The sequence below is a fragment of the Crocuta crocuta genome, unplaced genomic scaffold, assembly GCF_008692635.1.
Source record: "Crocuta crocuta isolate KB4526 unplaced genomic scaffold, BGI_CrCroc_1.0 scaffold87, whole genome shotgun sequence".
NCBI lineage: Eukaryota > Metazoa > Chordata > Mammalia > Carnivora > Hyaenidae > Crocuta > Crocuta crocuta.
The window spans coordinates 1,406,424-1,421,495 of NW_027532166.1; the positions used below are offsets into that span (position 1 = coordinate 1,406,424).

At 38.5% G+C, this 15,072-nt stretch overlaps 1 protein-coding gene across 1 annotated transcript in view; it reads left to right on the plus strand.

The window, feature by feature from the left end:
- DNAH12 (dynein axonemal heavy chain 12) overlaps positions 1–15,072 on the plus strand; it is a 206,622-nt gene that overhangs the window by 108,779 nt on the left and 82,771 nt on the right. Inside the window, exons 40-43 of the mRNA XM_077776718.1 lie at positions 1,032–1,331; positions 1,876–2,054; positions 3,493–3,685; positions 10,689–10,850. Of these exons, the coding sequence (XP_077632844.1) occupies positions 1,032–1,331; positions 1,876–2,054; positions 3,493–3,685; positions 10,689–10,850 (834 nt within the window). The remainder of the gene's footprint in view (positions 1–1,031; positions 1,332–1,875; positions 2,055–3,492; positions 3,686–10,688; positions 10,851–15,072) is intronic.

The window sequence follows — 15,072 nt, forward strand, 5'->3', positions numbered from 1 at the left end:
TGCTCTGGGATAGAGGGGTTTTTTTTTTTTTTTTTTTTTTTTTTTTTTAGTTTGAAGCATTTAAACTTAACATGTGCAGGGTTGGGAGAGGGGGATGAACCATAGAACACAAATAAAAAAATCATTTCATTTGATTTTTGGTGGGAGGGACCATATTATAAAAAGATTTAGTTTACCTTCCTTAAAGAAAATATTAAACTTTTTTTGGTAAATTCAGCATATAATGAAAACATAACATTATTTCCGTATTATAGTTAATTGGGATAGAAGGGAGAAGAGGCGGAGAGAAAATAAGAGCCAAGGGAAGGAAGAGGATACACTGATTTGTTCTGAAGTCAAGGGTAGTCAAAAGAAAATTATTTCATCCTCACCACCATCTAGAATGCTTCAGAATGAGTTATCTGGTTTCACTTTCTACTCAAGTTTTTGCTACTTGTTTAATCACAGGTCATTCAGCTTTAAATGGAACAACTGTAATAGCTGGGAAATAAACACATGGTCACTTCTTGGGCTTGGAGGGAATCTGATAATATTAAGTTCCCTCAACTTCATAATGCCTGCTATAAACCAAAATAAAAAGCTATGGGCCATGCTAGACTTGGTACTGTACAATTTTCCAAACCAATATAATCTTTCCTTTTTAAGTTTACTTATTTTGAGAGAGAAAAAGAGAAAGAGAGCGCACGCACGAGGGTGTGTGTGTGTGTGTGTGAGAGAGAGAGAGAGAGAGAGAGAGAGAGCGAGCGAGTGAGTGCAGGGGAGGGGCAGGAAGAGAGGGGGAGAGAGAATCCCTAGCAAGGTCTGTGCTGTCAGTGTGGAGCCCAATGCCCCAATGCAGGGCTCAGTCTCACAAACCGTGAGATGATAACCCGCGCTGAAACCAAGAATCAGACGCTTAACTGACTCAACCACCCAGGTGCCCCCAAACCAATATAATCTGATAGAACAAATAAAATAGTTCATGTAATATACTATTTGTTACGTGACTTTGCTTATTACAATATTTTTCCTATTGCTTTTTCCATATGCAGATATATAAACAATCCATGGAAAATCTTTTGCCCACTCCCACAAAATCCCATTACACTTTCAACTTGCGGGATTTTTCCCGGGTCATCCAGGGCTGCTTGCTCATTGAAAAAGATGCTGTGGAGACCAAGCACACCATGACCCGCTTGTTTGTGCATGAGGTTCTCCGGGTGTTTTATGACCGCCTCGTTAATGATGATGATCGATACTGGCTATTCAGTTTAATCAAAGCTGTTATAAAGAACCATTTTAAAGAATCATTTGATGGTGTCTTTTCACATTTGAGGAGACAGAATGCACCAGTGAGTATATTTAGTGATTGTACACATATTAAGTTAAAACAGTACAGTAACATGAATTGTTACAATCAACTTACCTTTAAAAAAATATTGTTGCTTCCTAACAATCCTATTCTTTTCACTTTCCTCAATGATAGGTATTTATTTTGAGATTTGTCTTCAGAGGAATTATGTATGTAACATAGAAGTTATTTAAAGAATAAAACCTTATATGATAGGGATTAAATGATATAATAAATGAGAAGTTCTTAACATGGTGACCACCCTTTAGTAACTACTCAGTAAATGAGAGTCACTCAGAATGACTTTTCTAGGCTTTTTGGGGAAAAACACTTAGATAACAGAAAAATTTCTGTTCTTTTTATTTTTGAGGATATAATATTTCAGGTATTAATTTTACTAGTATATTATTTGCTACCCTATTTAAAAGACTTATTTAATTGACAGTCATCCTATAGCATGGACAAAACAAAATTTTATGTAATATTTCATTACATTTATTTTATAAAATGTTGAAATTTGTAATTTGTTGTTTTTCTTTCTATAGATCTCTGAAGAGGACTTGAGAAATCTCATGTTTGGTGATTATATGAATCCTGATCTTGAAGGAGTTGACAGAGTTTATGTTGAAATTCCAAATATTCATCATTTTAGTGACATCGTGGAACAGTGTTTAGAGGAGTACAATCAAACTCATAAAACCAGAATGAATCTTGTCATTTTTAGGTACCTACATTTGGTATTCATGGTGGAAATTGCTATTTGTAAAATTTTTCTGTGAAATATTTAAAATGTGCCAAAAGATATAAAGAAAAATAAGGTGAATAACCTTGTACTAATCACACAACTTCAGACATAAAAAATTTGAAGTCCCTTGTGTAGTCAGTCCTCTCTTTCTCTGCATCCCCACCATACCCTGCAGGAATAAAAAGAAACTCATGTCACATGCTTTTCACTACACATTTGTGGTCCTGAACATATGTGCATAGTTTTATTTAGCATGTTTAATTTTTGAAGAGTTTTGTTTTTATTTTCATTTTGAGAAAGAGAGAGACAGAGCCTGAGCAGGGCAGGGGCAGAGAAAGGAAGACACAGAATCTGAAGCAGGCTCCAGGCTCTGCTCTGATCTGTTATTACAGAGCCTGATGCAGGGGTCGAACCCACAAACTGCGGGATCATGACCTGAGCTAAAGTTGGACACAACTGACTGAGCACCCAGGTGCCCCTCATTTTGTGTGTTTAAAACTTACTTAAATACTATCAGACTGTATATATTCTTCAAGTTTTTTCCATATTTGTGAGAATCACAGCAAATGAGTTTTTAGTACTAACGCAATGTGCTCATTTTTCTGAGACAGACTTGTATGTGACTTCCAGTTTTTGGAATGACAAGATTTGAATATTCATGTCTCTTTGGGTACACATGTTAGAATTTCTCTAGGTTATATTCCTAAAAGTGAAATTATTGTGCCATGGTATGTAAGGATCTTCTATTTTATTGAGTTTTGCTGAAGTATCTTCAAAAGTGATTATTTAAGAGCTTCCATTGTCCTTCAACCTTGCCAGTACTTGGATTGCCTGACTTGGTAAGTTTTGCTAGTCTAAAGAAGAGTGGAATGGTATCTCACTGTGGCTCCAATTTTAATTTCCCTAATTAGTAGTGAGGCTGGGTGTCTTTAAACAATTTGTTAATTTTGTAGATAACTGATTTTCTATTTTTCACATAGAAATCCTAGTATTAAAAAATTGACGAGGGCTACCTGGCTAGCTTAGTTGGTAGAGCATATGACTCTTGATCTTGGAGTTGTAGGCTTGAGCCCCACACTGGGTGTAGATATTATTTAAAAATAAATCTTAAAAAGATTGAAGATATGTTTTCAACAAAAGCAACGATATGCCTTCAGTATAAGTAGCTTTAATTGAATTTTATTTCTGTAATTTATATATTACAGTTCCTGAATTGGTACTTTCGTTTTCCTTTGCATCAAATGATTCAATTGTAATGTCTTTTGAAAAACCGCACTTTTTGATGATTATCTCTTTAAAATTGGGGTAATAACATGCGATAGCAAAGTTCATCCTCCCAAGAATATTAAATAATAGTTACCTGTAAATATACATTTACATTCATATTTTCAAGTATAGTAATATTGATATTTCATAGGTATGTATTGGAACATTTATCGCGAATTTGTCGAATTCTAAAGCAGTCGGGTGGAAACGCTTTGCTTGTTGGGCTTGGAGGCAGTGGTCGCCAATCTTTAACTCGTCTGGCTACATCCATGGCAAAAATGCAGATTTTCCAACCAGAAATCTCTAAAAGCTATGGTATGAATGAGTGGAGAGAGGATCTGAAGGTAAAATTATGAAGAAACCGAGTGTCTAAAATAGTATCAGTGCTGTGAAGAGAGCCAACCTGTGTAGCTGTCTGCTGACTACACGAGTGATGATGATAATATTTTCCATAGAGCAGTGACTGTGTGTGCTGAGCACTGCTCTCAGTGCTATAAATATGCGATCTCATTCTGTACGTGAAACAGTTCAGTGAAGCAGGTACGGTTTTCTCTGTTTTACTGATGAGGAAACTGAAGCTGAGGGAAGGTATCCACAGCACAGCAGGATTTATCATTTGTCTTCCCCACTGCGGCTGCTGATTCTATCTTTTTTTAGTTCAGAGAGGTCTCATTTCTGATAAATGTATGTTTTGCAGCAGATTGGTAAGTATGAACCCTGATGATGATGACGTCATTAATGTTGTCCAATTAATATTGCTTTCCCAGTAGCCAATCAAATACTGGGGTGGACACCTGGGGCTTCATCCTCACCTGCCTCACATCCTTCACAGAAGGGAGATGATCCAAAATGAAAAACAGAGATTGCTGGACTTTTTTTCACTTACTTTCACCCTCACATACTAAATTTCTACAGCCTGAAAGTTAGCCTAGAAAGTTGGTGGTGGAAATGGTAGAATCCAAGCTGATATCAAAGAGGTTTACATAAACCTAAAACAAAAAATTACAGTGTTTCTTTTTCTGCTCTCACTTTAGAGGAGAATTTTTGATCCATTTACTGCCAAATGAACTAACAGATCGAGAAAGCAGCCTTCTTTAGTAGATAGAACATAGACTTTAAAGTTAGGCAGACTCCGTTTTAATTACTGCTTTGCATCATTTGTTAGTTATCTTGGGCATGTTACTAAATCTATTTGTACTTTGATTTCTTCATTTTTTAATGTTTATAATTTGAGAGATGGGGGTGGGGGGAAGCAGAGAGAGAGAGGGAGACCCAGAATCCAAGCAGACGCAAGGCTCCGAGCTGTCAGCACAGAGCCCGACACAGAGCCCGAACCTGTGAATTGGGAGATCATGACCTGGGCCAAAGTCAGATGCTTAACCGACTGAGCCACCCAGGTGCCCCACTTCATTCATTTTTAAGAATTTATTTTAGGTTATACAATTTGTTGGCATACAGTTGTTAACAGTATTCTGTTGTAATCCTTATTTGTTTATTATTTTTAAATTTTAGAGCGCACACATGCAAGGGAAGGGGCAGTCAGGGAGGAAGAGAATCTTAAGCAAGCTCTACACTCAGCATGGAGCCAGACACAAGGCTTGATCCCATGACACTGAGGTCACGACTTGAGCCGAAATCAAGAGCCAGACCCTCAACTGACTGAGCACCCATGCTTCCTCTTATAATCCTTTTTAATTTTTGTGGCATGGGTTGTAATGTCCTCTCTCATTCTAATCTTAGTTATTTGACTCTTCTTTCTTTTTTCTTAATCTTGCTAGGTTTTGTTAATTTCATTGATTAAAAAAACTCTAAGTTCCATTAATTTTTTTCTACTGATTTTCTTTTATTCTCTATGTTGTTTACCTCTACTCTAATCTTTATTTCCCTCTCCTTCCTAGCTTTAAATTTGGTTTGTTCATTTTTTGAAGTTCTATGAGGTGTAAGATCAGATTGTTGATTTGAGATCTTTTTTCTGTTTTGATGTGTTTGCAGCTATAAACTTCCCTCTTAGCACTGCTTTTGCTGCATTTCCTAAGTTTTGGTATGTTGAGTTTTCATTTTCATTTGTTTCAAGAAATGTTCTAATTTCCCTTGTGATTTCTTCTTTGATCTATTGTTTGTTTAAAGAGTGTGTTGTTTAATTACCATGAATTTGCAGACTTTCCAGTTTTCCTTCTGCTATTGATTTATAGTTTCATTCCATTGCGATTAGAAGAGGTGCTTGCTTTGGTATCAGTTTTCTTAAATTTGTTAAGACTTGTTTGTTGTGTAACATGTGATCTGTCCTGGAGAATGTCCTCTGTGCATTAGAGAAGAAGGTGTATTCTGCTGTTGTTGGGTGGAATGTTCTGTATATGTCCAGCTGGCCTTATTGTTCAAAATACTCTTTCCTTGTTAATATTTACCTGGTTCTTCTATCCCTTTCTAAAATTGGAGCATTGAAGTTTCCTACTATTGTGTTGCTATTTCTCCCTTCAATTCTGTCAATGTTTGTTACATATATTTGGAAAAAAAATTTTTAAGTTTATTTATTTTGAGAGAGAGAGCATGAGCAGGGGAGGGGAAAAGAGAGTGAATCCCAACTAGGCTCTGCACTGACAGTGTGGAGCCCAACATGGGGTTCAAACCCAAGAACTTTGAGGTCATGACCTGAACTGAAACCAAGAGTCAAATGTTTAACCAGCTGAGCTGCCCAGATGCTCCTGCTTCATATATTTTGGAGCTCTGCTGTTTGGTGCATAAATATTTATAATTGTTACATCTTCCTGATGAATTGTCCCTTTTATCATTTTGTAATGTTTCCTGTCCCTTATGTCTTTATGCACTGTGTACTCATTAACAGAAATGTTTATAAAGATTTTTGTGCTTTGTCTTCTAGATTCTATACAGGAGTTAAAAGAATTTATATACTACAATCACAATAATACAGAGTTTTGTATTTGTCCATGTATTTTCTGGAGAACTATATACTTTCATATGGCTTTGTGTTGCTGTCTAGCATCCTTTCTTTCTTTCTGTTTTTTTTTTTTAATAGTTTATTGTCAAATTAGTTTCCACATACCCCTCAGTGCTCATCCCCACAAGTGTCCTCCTCCATGCCCATCCCCCCTCCCCCCCCATCCATCAGTCCTCAGTTTTTGTCAGCATTCAAGAGTCTCTCATGGTTTGCTTCTCTCCCTTTCCCCCACCATTTCCGCCCTTCCTCTCCCCCTTGTTCCTCCGTCAAGTTCCTCCTAATCCTCCTATACGTGTAAACATATGATATTTGTCCTACTCTGCCTGACTTATTTCGCTCAGCATAACACCCTCAAGGTCCATCCATGTTGCTACACATGGCCAGATTTCATTGTTTCTCATTGCCATGTAGTATTCCATGGTATAGATAAACCACATCTTCTTGATCCATTCATCTGTTGATGGACACTTAGAAAGACCGCACTTGCCAAATACCTGCTTCTTTCTTTCTGTTTTTTAATGTTTATTTTGAGAGAGAGAAAGAGAAAGAGCTAGTGAGTGGGCATGGGTGTGCCTAAACGGGAGAGGCACAGAGAGTGAGGAGGAGAGAGACTCTTAAGTAAGCTCCATGCTCAATGTGGAGCCCAACATAGGGTCAGTCCCACAACCATGAGATCATGAGCTGAGCCCAAATCAAGAGTCAGTTGATTAACAGACTGCGCCACCCGGGCATCCTTCCCTTTAGCATTTATTGAGGGGCACATCTAGTGTTAATGAATTCCCTCAGCTTTTATCTAGGATGATCTTAATTTCTTTATTTTTGAAGGACATTTTTTCCAGGTACAGTATTCTTGGTAGACAGATTTTTCTTTTCGTTCAGCACTGGAAATGTATTATCTCACTCCCCTCTTGCCTACAAGATTTCTGCTAACAAATATGCTGATAATCTTATGGAAGCTCCTGTGTATGTGATGCAGTTTTCCTCTTGCTGCTTTCAAGGTTCTCTTTTTATTTGTGACTTTCAACTGTTCTATTACAATGTGTCTTATTGTGTGAGTCTATTTGGGTTTATTTTTGTTGGAGTTTGTTGAGCTGCTTGATTTTTTTAAAAGTTTTTTTAAGTGTTTATAATTTCAGAGAGACACGGCATGAGCAGGGAAGGGGCAGAGAGAGAGGGAGACACAGAATCTGAAGCAGGCTCCTGGCTCTGAGCTGTCAGCACAGACCCCAAAGTGGGGCTCAAACCACGAACTGTGAGACCATGACCTGAGCTGAAGTCCACTGCTTAACCAACTGAGCTACCCAGGGGCTCCTGAGCTTCTTGAATTTCTATTTCTTTCCTCATTTGTTCATCTTTATCTTCAGATTTGAGAGATTTTGGCTATTACTTCTTTTAAAAAGTTATCTGCCTTTCCCCCTCTCTTTTCTTTCTGTTGCTCCCATAATGTGTATATTAGCCCTCTTAATGGTATCCCATAAATCTCTCCTAAGTTATTTTTTTAATAGTTTATATTTGTGTTGATATTCCCGTTATGTCCATGCACTGTTTTCTTGATTTCCTTTAGTTATCTATCTATATTCTCATTTAGCTTATTGAGCATCTTTAAAAGTTATTTTGAGTTTCTTGTTATGCAGTTCTTAGATCTGTGTTGTTCTTATTTTAGGGTTTATTTTGTTTTTGTGTTCATTTTTGTTTTGTTGATTGGGACATGTTTCCCTGTTTCCTTGTATGTCTTGTGATCTTTTGAGTTTTGAGTGCTCGATAAACTGCCACCTTTCTGAGTCTTTATAAACTGGCTCCATGCAGGGTGGGATCTTCACCAATCACCAGGCTAGATAATCTGGGACTTCTCAGAACTTTTTTTGGGGGGGTTACATCTTTTTTGGGCGGTTATGCATGAGCTTTTGTGTATTCGAGTATATACAGGTGCTTTGGACTATCTTAATTTCCTGGTTCTTCTCATGATCTGTTGGTACTGATTTTTGTTGTATTCCACTGCCCCTAATCTCTTGCTCCCCCTGGCACCTTCCTGTGGAATTTCAGAGTCTCTCCTCCATTTTGTAGGGGTACTTGCCTCTGTTTTCAGTGGCCTCCAACCTCATATCAAAACAGCCTTGTTCCCATAAGTGCCCTAAGACAGGAAAGAAAGAAATCAGTGCCTCAGGTGGCTCCTAGACAAGCCAGAATGGTCAGAGTAGTTCAGCTTCATTCCTTCTGCCTTAAAGAAAAAGCCCTTTAAAAATAAATCTGATATGATTAGATATAATACTTATTTAAAAGCTACCTTTACTAGTTTTGGTGGTAGAAATGTATTTTTAGGAATATAACAACTTCCATATTGGAGGATGACTTTTATGGGAAAAGGCATAATTTTGTATATATTCAAATTCAGCATTTACTTAAGTAATATGATTTACTTAAAAGATATAATTTAGAAATAGAAGTTTAATTTAAAAATCATTTTATGGGGCGTCTGGGTGGCTCAGTCGGTTAAGCATCTGAGTTCTGCTCAGGTCATGACCTTGTGGTTTGTGAGTTCGAGTCCCAATTCAGGCTGTGCTGACAGCTCAGAGCCTGGAGCCTGCTTCAGATTTTTTGTCTCCCTCTGTCTGCCTCTCCCCTGCTCACATTCTGTCTGTCTCTGAAAAATAAACATTTAAAATTTTTAAAAAATAAAAATCGTTTGCTGAGGATGCCTGGGTGGCTCAGTGAGTTGAGCGGCCGACTTCAGCTCAGGTCATGATCTCATGGTTCATGGGTTCAAGCCCCTCAACAGGCTCTGTGCTGACAGCTGAGTCTGGAGCCTGTTTCAGATTGTGTGTCTCCCCCTCTGTCTGCCCCTTCCCCTCTTGCACTTTGTGTCTGTCTCTCAAAAATAAATGAATGTTAAAAAAATAAAAAAATCATTTGCTGGAGCACTCAGGTGTCTCAGTCAGTTGAGCATCTGACTTTGGCTCAGGTCATGATCTTGCAGTTTGTGAGTTCGAGCCCCACGTTGGGCTCTGTGCTGACAGCTCAGAGCCTGGAGTCTGTTTCAGATTCCATGTCTCCCTCTCTCTGTGTTCCTTCCCCGCATGCTTGCTCCTGTGCTTGCTCGCTCGCGCGCGCTCTCTCTCTCTCTCTCAAAAATAAAGATTAAATAAATAAGTATTCATTTGCAGGGAAGTAATGTTATTTTCACCTGAAATATAACCAGTGGAATACTGGCAAACATTTAACAACCAAGTCTCCAAGGGGCTCAGGAGAACCTCTGATCAGTAGCATTTGACTATTTCTGTGGCCTAAAAACTCCCACCATGGATGATTGAAACTCACGCATGGATGCTGTCACTGAAAACAGAGTTGGGAAGAGTGCTGTTTGAGCACCATTGCGTGGTATTGTACAGTATAGATACAATAAATTTAAATAACTTCCATAAGATGATAGTAGCAAATATAATAGGAAGTGATAAGATTTATGTTTTATTACCTTTGTTGTTATTATAATTTAATTTTTAGGGCTGACTGTGTCTAAAAGTCTGCTCTCATGTTCTGAAATTTTAACAATTAGTTCTAGCATCCTAGATGGGTCTGCTCCACCATGCCACTGAGTCCGTACCTTTATATTAATTGGGAATCTTTGGTTGTAATTGACAACACAGCACAAAACAAAAACTAACTTCAAACTATGGAGTAATTGGCTTAAACGACAGAAGGGTCCAGAGGTTGACAGGGCATGGATGTGGCTGAATTTAGGAGCTCAGATTAAGCACTCCGTAATTACTCTCTCTCCTGGCACTGCTCTCCTCCATTTGGTTCCTTCTGCAGTGGACAACACTGCTGGCCCTAGTTGCTCTAGATTCTTGGCCTTTATATCCTCCATCTCAGAATGGCAGAGATTCTTTCTGTTTAAGTCCGTCTCAGTCCCTGAAGTAAGAATCTGACTGGGCCCTCTTAAAATCATGCCCTCTTCAGGGCGCCTGGGTGGCTCAGTCGGTTGAGTGTCCGACTTCGGCTCAGGTCATGATCTCACGGTTGGTGGGTTCGAGTCCCGCATCGGGCTCTGTGCTGACAGCTAGCTGAGAGCCTGGAGCCTGTTTCAGATTCTGTGTCTCCCTCTCTCTGTGACCCTCCCCTGCCCATGCTGTCTCTCTCTCTCTCTCTCAAAAATAAATAAAATATTAAAAAAAAAATCATGCCCTCCTCTGAATCAATGACTATGTCTAAAGGTTCAGGAAACTCTGGCCAGTTGGGGTTTCCCACTCAAGGGATGGGAAAATTGGAGACCTTGAAAAATATCCCCATCAGAAGTGGAAAGAGGTACCACTCTAAAAGAGTGTCATTAAAAGAAAGGAAAGCAAAAACAATAGATGTGTACCACATTCTACTTACAAGTGTATTTTTATTTTAAGGTTTTATTAAGGAATGTGGGCATGAAGGGCCAGAAGACAGTCTTTCTAATCACGGATACTCAGATAAAGGAGGAAGCTTTTCTGGAGGATATTGACAGTGTGCTCAATACTGGAGAAGTACCTAACATTTTTGCTGCCGATGAAAAACAGGAAGTGATGGAGGTAAATGCTTTTTAGGGAGTACCACTCCCAGCACAGAAATGTTCTTATCTAGCAACTTTTTCTCTGCCCTTCAGGATAAGTTTGGCTTGTGAATAGGATTTTGGTAAATAAAAGCTTAAAAGTATATTATTTTAATATTTTTCTGGTAAACTTCAAATGGCTTTTACCATGGTTATGAGACAGAATTTTTATAATTCCTTTTTTTGTAATAATGGCAATTTCATCTCCTTGATCTTACTTAGCATGTCTTATGAGTGATTAGATATTTTAAATCACATCTTAGGGCTATAGTGATATGAAAAATAGAGCTTTGAAACCCTGCTTGATTGACTAGCTGTTATGGTTTACCACTGGTTAACAAATTTTTTTAAACCCTTAGTAAAACTACTTGTCTTAACAATTCTGACATATCTGAGAATCATGCTTTGTGATTTAATTGACCAAAAAAAGACAGTTGTGAAGTGCTGCCTACTTTTGATGTCCTGTCCTTCTACCCCAATTTCTTTCTTTCTTTTCTTTTCTTTTCTTTTCTTTCTTTCTTTTTTTTTTACAAATAGTTTATTGTCAAGTTGGTTTCCATATAACACTCAGTGCTCATCCCCACAAGTGCCCTCCTCCATACCCATCTCCTTCCCTCCCCTCCACACCCATCAGTCCTCAGTTTGTTCTCAGCATTCAAGAGTCTCTCATGGTTTGCCTCCCTCCCTCTCCCCCATTATTTCCCCCTTCTTCTCCCCCTTGTTCCTCCGTCAAGTTCCTCCTAATCCTCCTATACGTGCAAACATATGGTATTTGTCCTTCTCTGCCTGACTTATTTCTCTCAGCATAACACCCTCAAGGTCCATCCATGTTGCTACACATGGCCAGATTTCATTGTTTCTCATTGCCATGTAGTGTTCCATGGTATAGATAAACCACATCTTCTTGATCCATTTGTCAGTTGATGGACACTTAGGCTCTTTCCATGTTTTGGCTATTGTTGAGAGTGCTGCTATGAACACTGGGGTACGTGTGCTCCTATGCATCAGCACTCCTGTATCCCTTGACTTCTACCCCAATTTCTAATATCTCCCTACACAAGATCTCTGCTAGCGCTTTCTTCTTTCTTGTTGCCATAAGTACTTTCACCCATAGGCTATATCACTCATAGCTGGATGCTTCATTTCAGTTTCCAGAGATAGCATCTGTAGTAAAATGGACCCACCCTAGTAGTTGAAGCACCTGCTTTTCTCTTGTATGGAACAGAACTAATATATATACATGGTAGTTCCTCCTACATAGGGTTGTTTTGAGGTCTGAAGGTCAAATGAAATGAAGCACATATGGAGTGTCAGGTACTTAGAACACCCTCAATAAATGGTGTATTACCACTTTGTGGCCTGGGGTGGGGAAGGAGAAAAGGAATAAAGAAAAGAACTCAAGTTCTCTCCTTTATCTGGGAAATGTCAAGGATGTGGCCAAGATTGCTGAAAAAAAAATGGTGATTTTCCTAATTCATAGGATAAATTCATCCCATTTACTCTCATGCAAGAAATAGTCACCCTTGGGGAGTGGGATTTCCTAAGCTTTGCTAAACTTTCCTGCTCCCTTTTGCTATTTATCTTTTCATCTTGTCATGTTACTACAAAACTTTTCTATTGCTTCAGTATTTTGTTTGAAGAGATAGGTAAAATTGATACACCTCTATTTCTTTGAAAAGATAAAATTGACAAACCTTTATTTTTTTTCAAGATTGGTTTAACATTTTTTAAAAGTTAAATCCAAGTTAACATATAGTGTAATAATAATTTCGGTAACAGAATTTTGTGATTCATCACTTACATATAACACCCAGTGCTCATCCCAACAAGTATCCTTCTTAATGTTCCTCACCACTTTAACACTTTCCCCCACCCAACACCCTCCAGCAACCCTCAGTTTGTTCTCTGTATTTAAGAGTCTCTTGCGATTTCTCTTTCTCTCTCTCTCTGTTTTTGTATTATTTTTGCTTCCCTTCCCTTATGTTGATCTGTTTGGTATCTTAAATTTCACATATGAATGAAGTTGTAGGATAGTTGTCTTTCTCTGACTAATTTCACTTAGCATAATACACTCTAGTCCCATTCATGTTGTTGCAAATGGCAAGATTTCATTCTTTTTGATAGCTGAGTAATATTCCATTGTATATATATACCACCTCTTCTTTATCCATTCATCAGTCGGTGGACATTCGGGCTCTTTCCATACTTTGCCTATTGTCCACAGCACTGCTATAAACATTGGGGTGCATGTGCCCTTTCAAATCAGCACTCCTGTATCCTTTGGATAAATACATAGTAGTGCAGTTGCTGGGTCTTAGGCTAGTTCTATTTTTGATTTTTTGAGGAACCTCCATGCTGTTTTCCAGAGTGGCTGCACCAGTTTGCATTCCCATCAGCAGTGCAAAAGGGTTCCTCTTTCTCTGTATCCTCACCAACTTCTGCTGTTGCCTGAGTAGTTGTGTTTTTGTTTTTTTCCTGACAGGTGTGAGGGAATATCTCATTATGGTTTTGATTTGTATTTCCCTGATGATGAGCAATGATGAGCATCTTTTCATGTGTCGGTTAGCCATCTGGAGGTCTTCTTTGGAAAAGTGTTTATTCATGTGTTTTGACCATTTCTTCACTGGATTTTTTTTTTTTGGGGTGTTGAGTTTGATAAGTTCTTTATAGATTTTGAATACTAACCCTTTATCTGATATGTCATTTGCCTTTTACTTTTGCTGATTGTTTCCTTCCCATGCAAAAGCTTTTTATCTTGATGAGGTCCCAATCGTTCATGTTTGCTTTTGTTTCCCTTGCCTCCAGAGACATGTCAAGCAAGAAGCTGCTGCGGCTGAGGTCAAAGAGGTTACTGCCTGTTTTCTCCTCTAGGATTTTGATGGCTTCCAGTCTTAGGTTTAGGTCTTTCATCCATTTTGAGTTTATTTTTGTGTATGGTGTAAGGAAATGGCGCAGTTTCATTTTGCTACGTGTTGCTGTTCTGTTTTCTCAACACCATTTACTGAAGAGGCTGTCCCTTTTCCATTGGATATTCTTTCCTGCTTTGTCAAATATTAGTTGGCCATACGTTTCTGGGTCCATTTCTGGGTTCTCTATTCTGTTCCATTGATCTGAGTGTCTGTGTTTGTGCCAGTACCATACTGTCTTGATGATTACAGCTTTGTAACACAGCTTGAAGTCCAGAATTGTGATGCCTCAAGCTTTGGTTTTCTTTTTCAGGATTGCTGTGGGTATTTGGGGTCTTTTCTGGTTCCATACAAACTCTAGGATTGTTTATTCTAGCTCTGTGAAGAATGCTGGTGTTATTTTGATAGGAATCTCTGCTTCAGTATTTTTCTGTGGTACAATCCAACAGTGACCTTCAGAACTTCTTTACTTCACTTTCCAAGTCTAGGAACACCATGTCAATTTATCCACAAAGATAGCCATAGTCAGAACTCAGGAATACTGAAATACATCCCTATTTCTTTTTGCTTTATGCTGATGTTTTAAAATGGAAAAGGGAAGGGGCACCTTGGTGGTTCAGTCAGATAAGTGTCTGACTCTTGGTTTCAGCTCAGTTCACGATCTCATGGTCTCTGAGTTCGAGCCCCGTGCAGGGCTCTGCCCTGACACTGCAGAGCCTGCTTGGGATTCTCTCTCTCTCTCTCTCTCTCTCTCTCTCTTCCCCTTCCCCACTTGCTCACACATTCTCTCTCTCTCTCTCTCTCTCTCAAAAATAAATAAACTTACAAGAAAAATAAAGTAGAAAAGGTAATATGAAAGAAGTTCTATTATTTCTTTCTACACTATACACTATCTTATACATCCCTCTTTGAAGACCGTGTCTGGGCTTTGCTTATTTTATCTCTCTGACAAAGATTTTAGTTGAAACCTCACATCTGATAACTGGCCTCTAGAGCTTGGACTTGACACTTCTTAGGGAGCACTTTTTCTAGTACTCAGCACATGTCTCTGACTTCAACAATAGAGTTCCAGCCTCAGACCTCCCTTCCAGACTATTTTTTCCACCGTTCTGTTTGCCTTCCTTGCAGAATTAAATTATTTTGATGTCTTTCTGAATAAAACAGTGACTTGTTTTCTTAAAAAAAATTTACGTTTATTTATTTATTTTGAGAGAGAGAGCACAAGCAGGGGAGGAGCAGAGAGAAGGAGAGACAGAATCCCAAATTGGCTCCACACCATCAGCACAGAGCCCAATG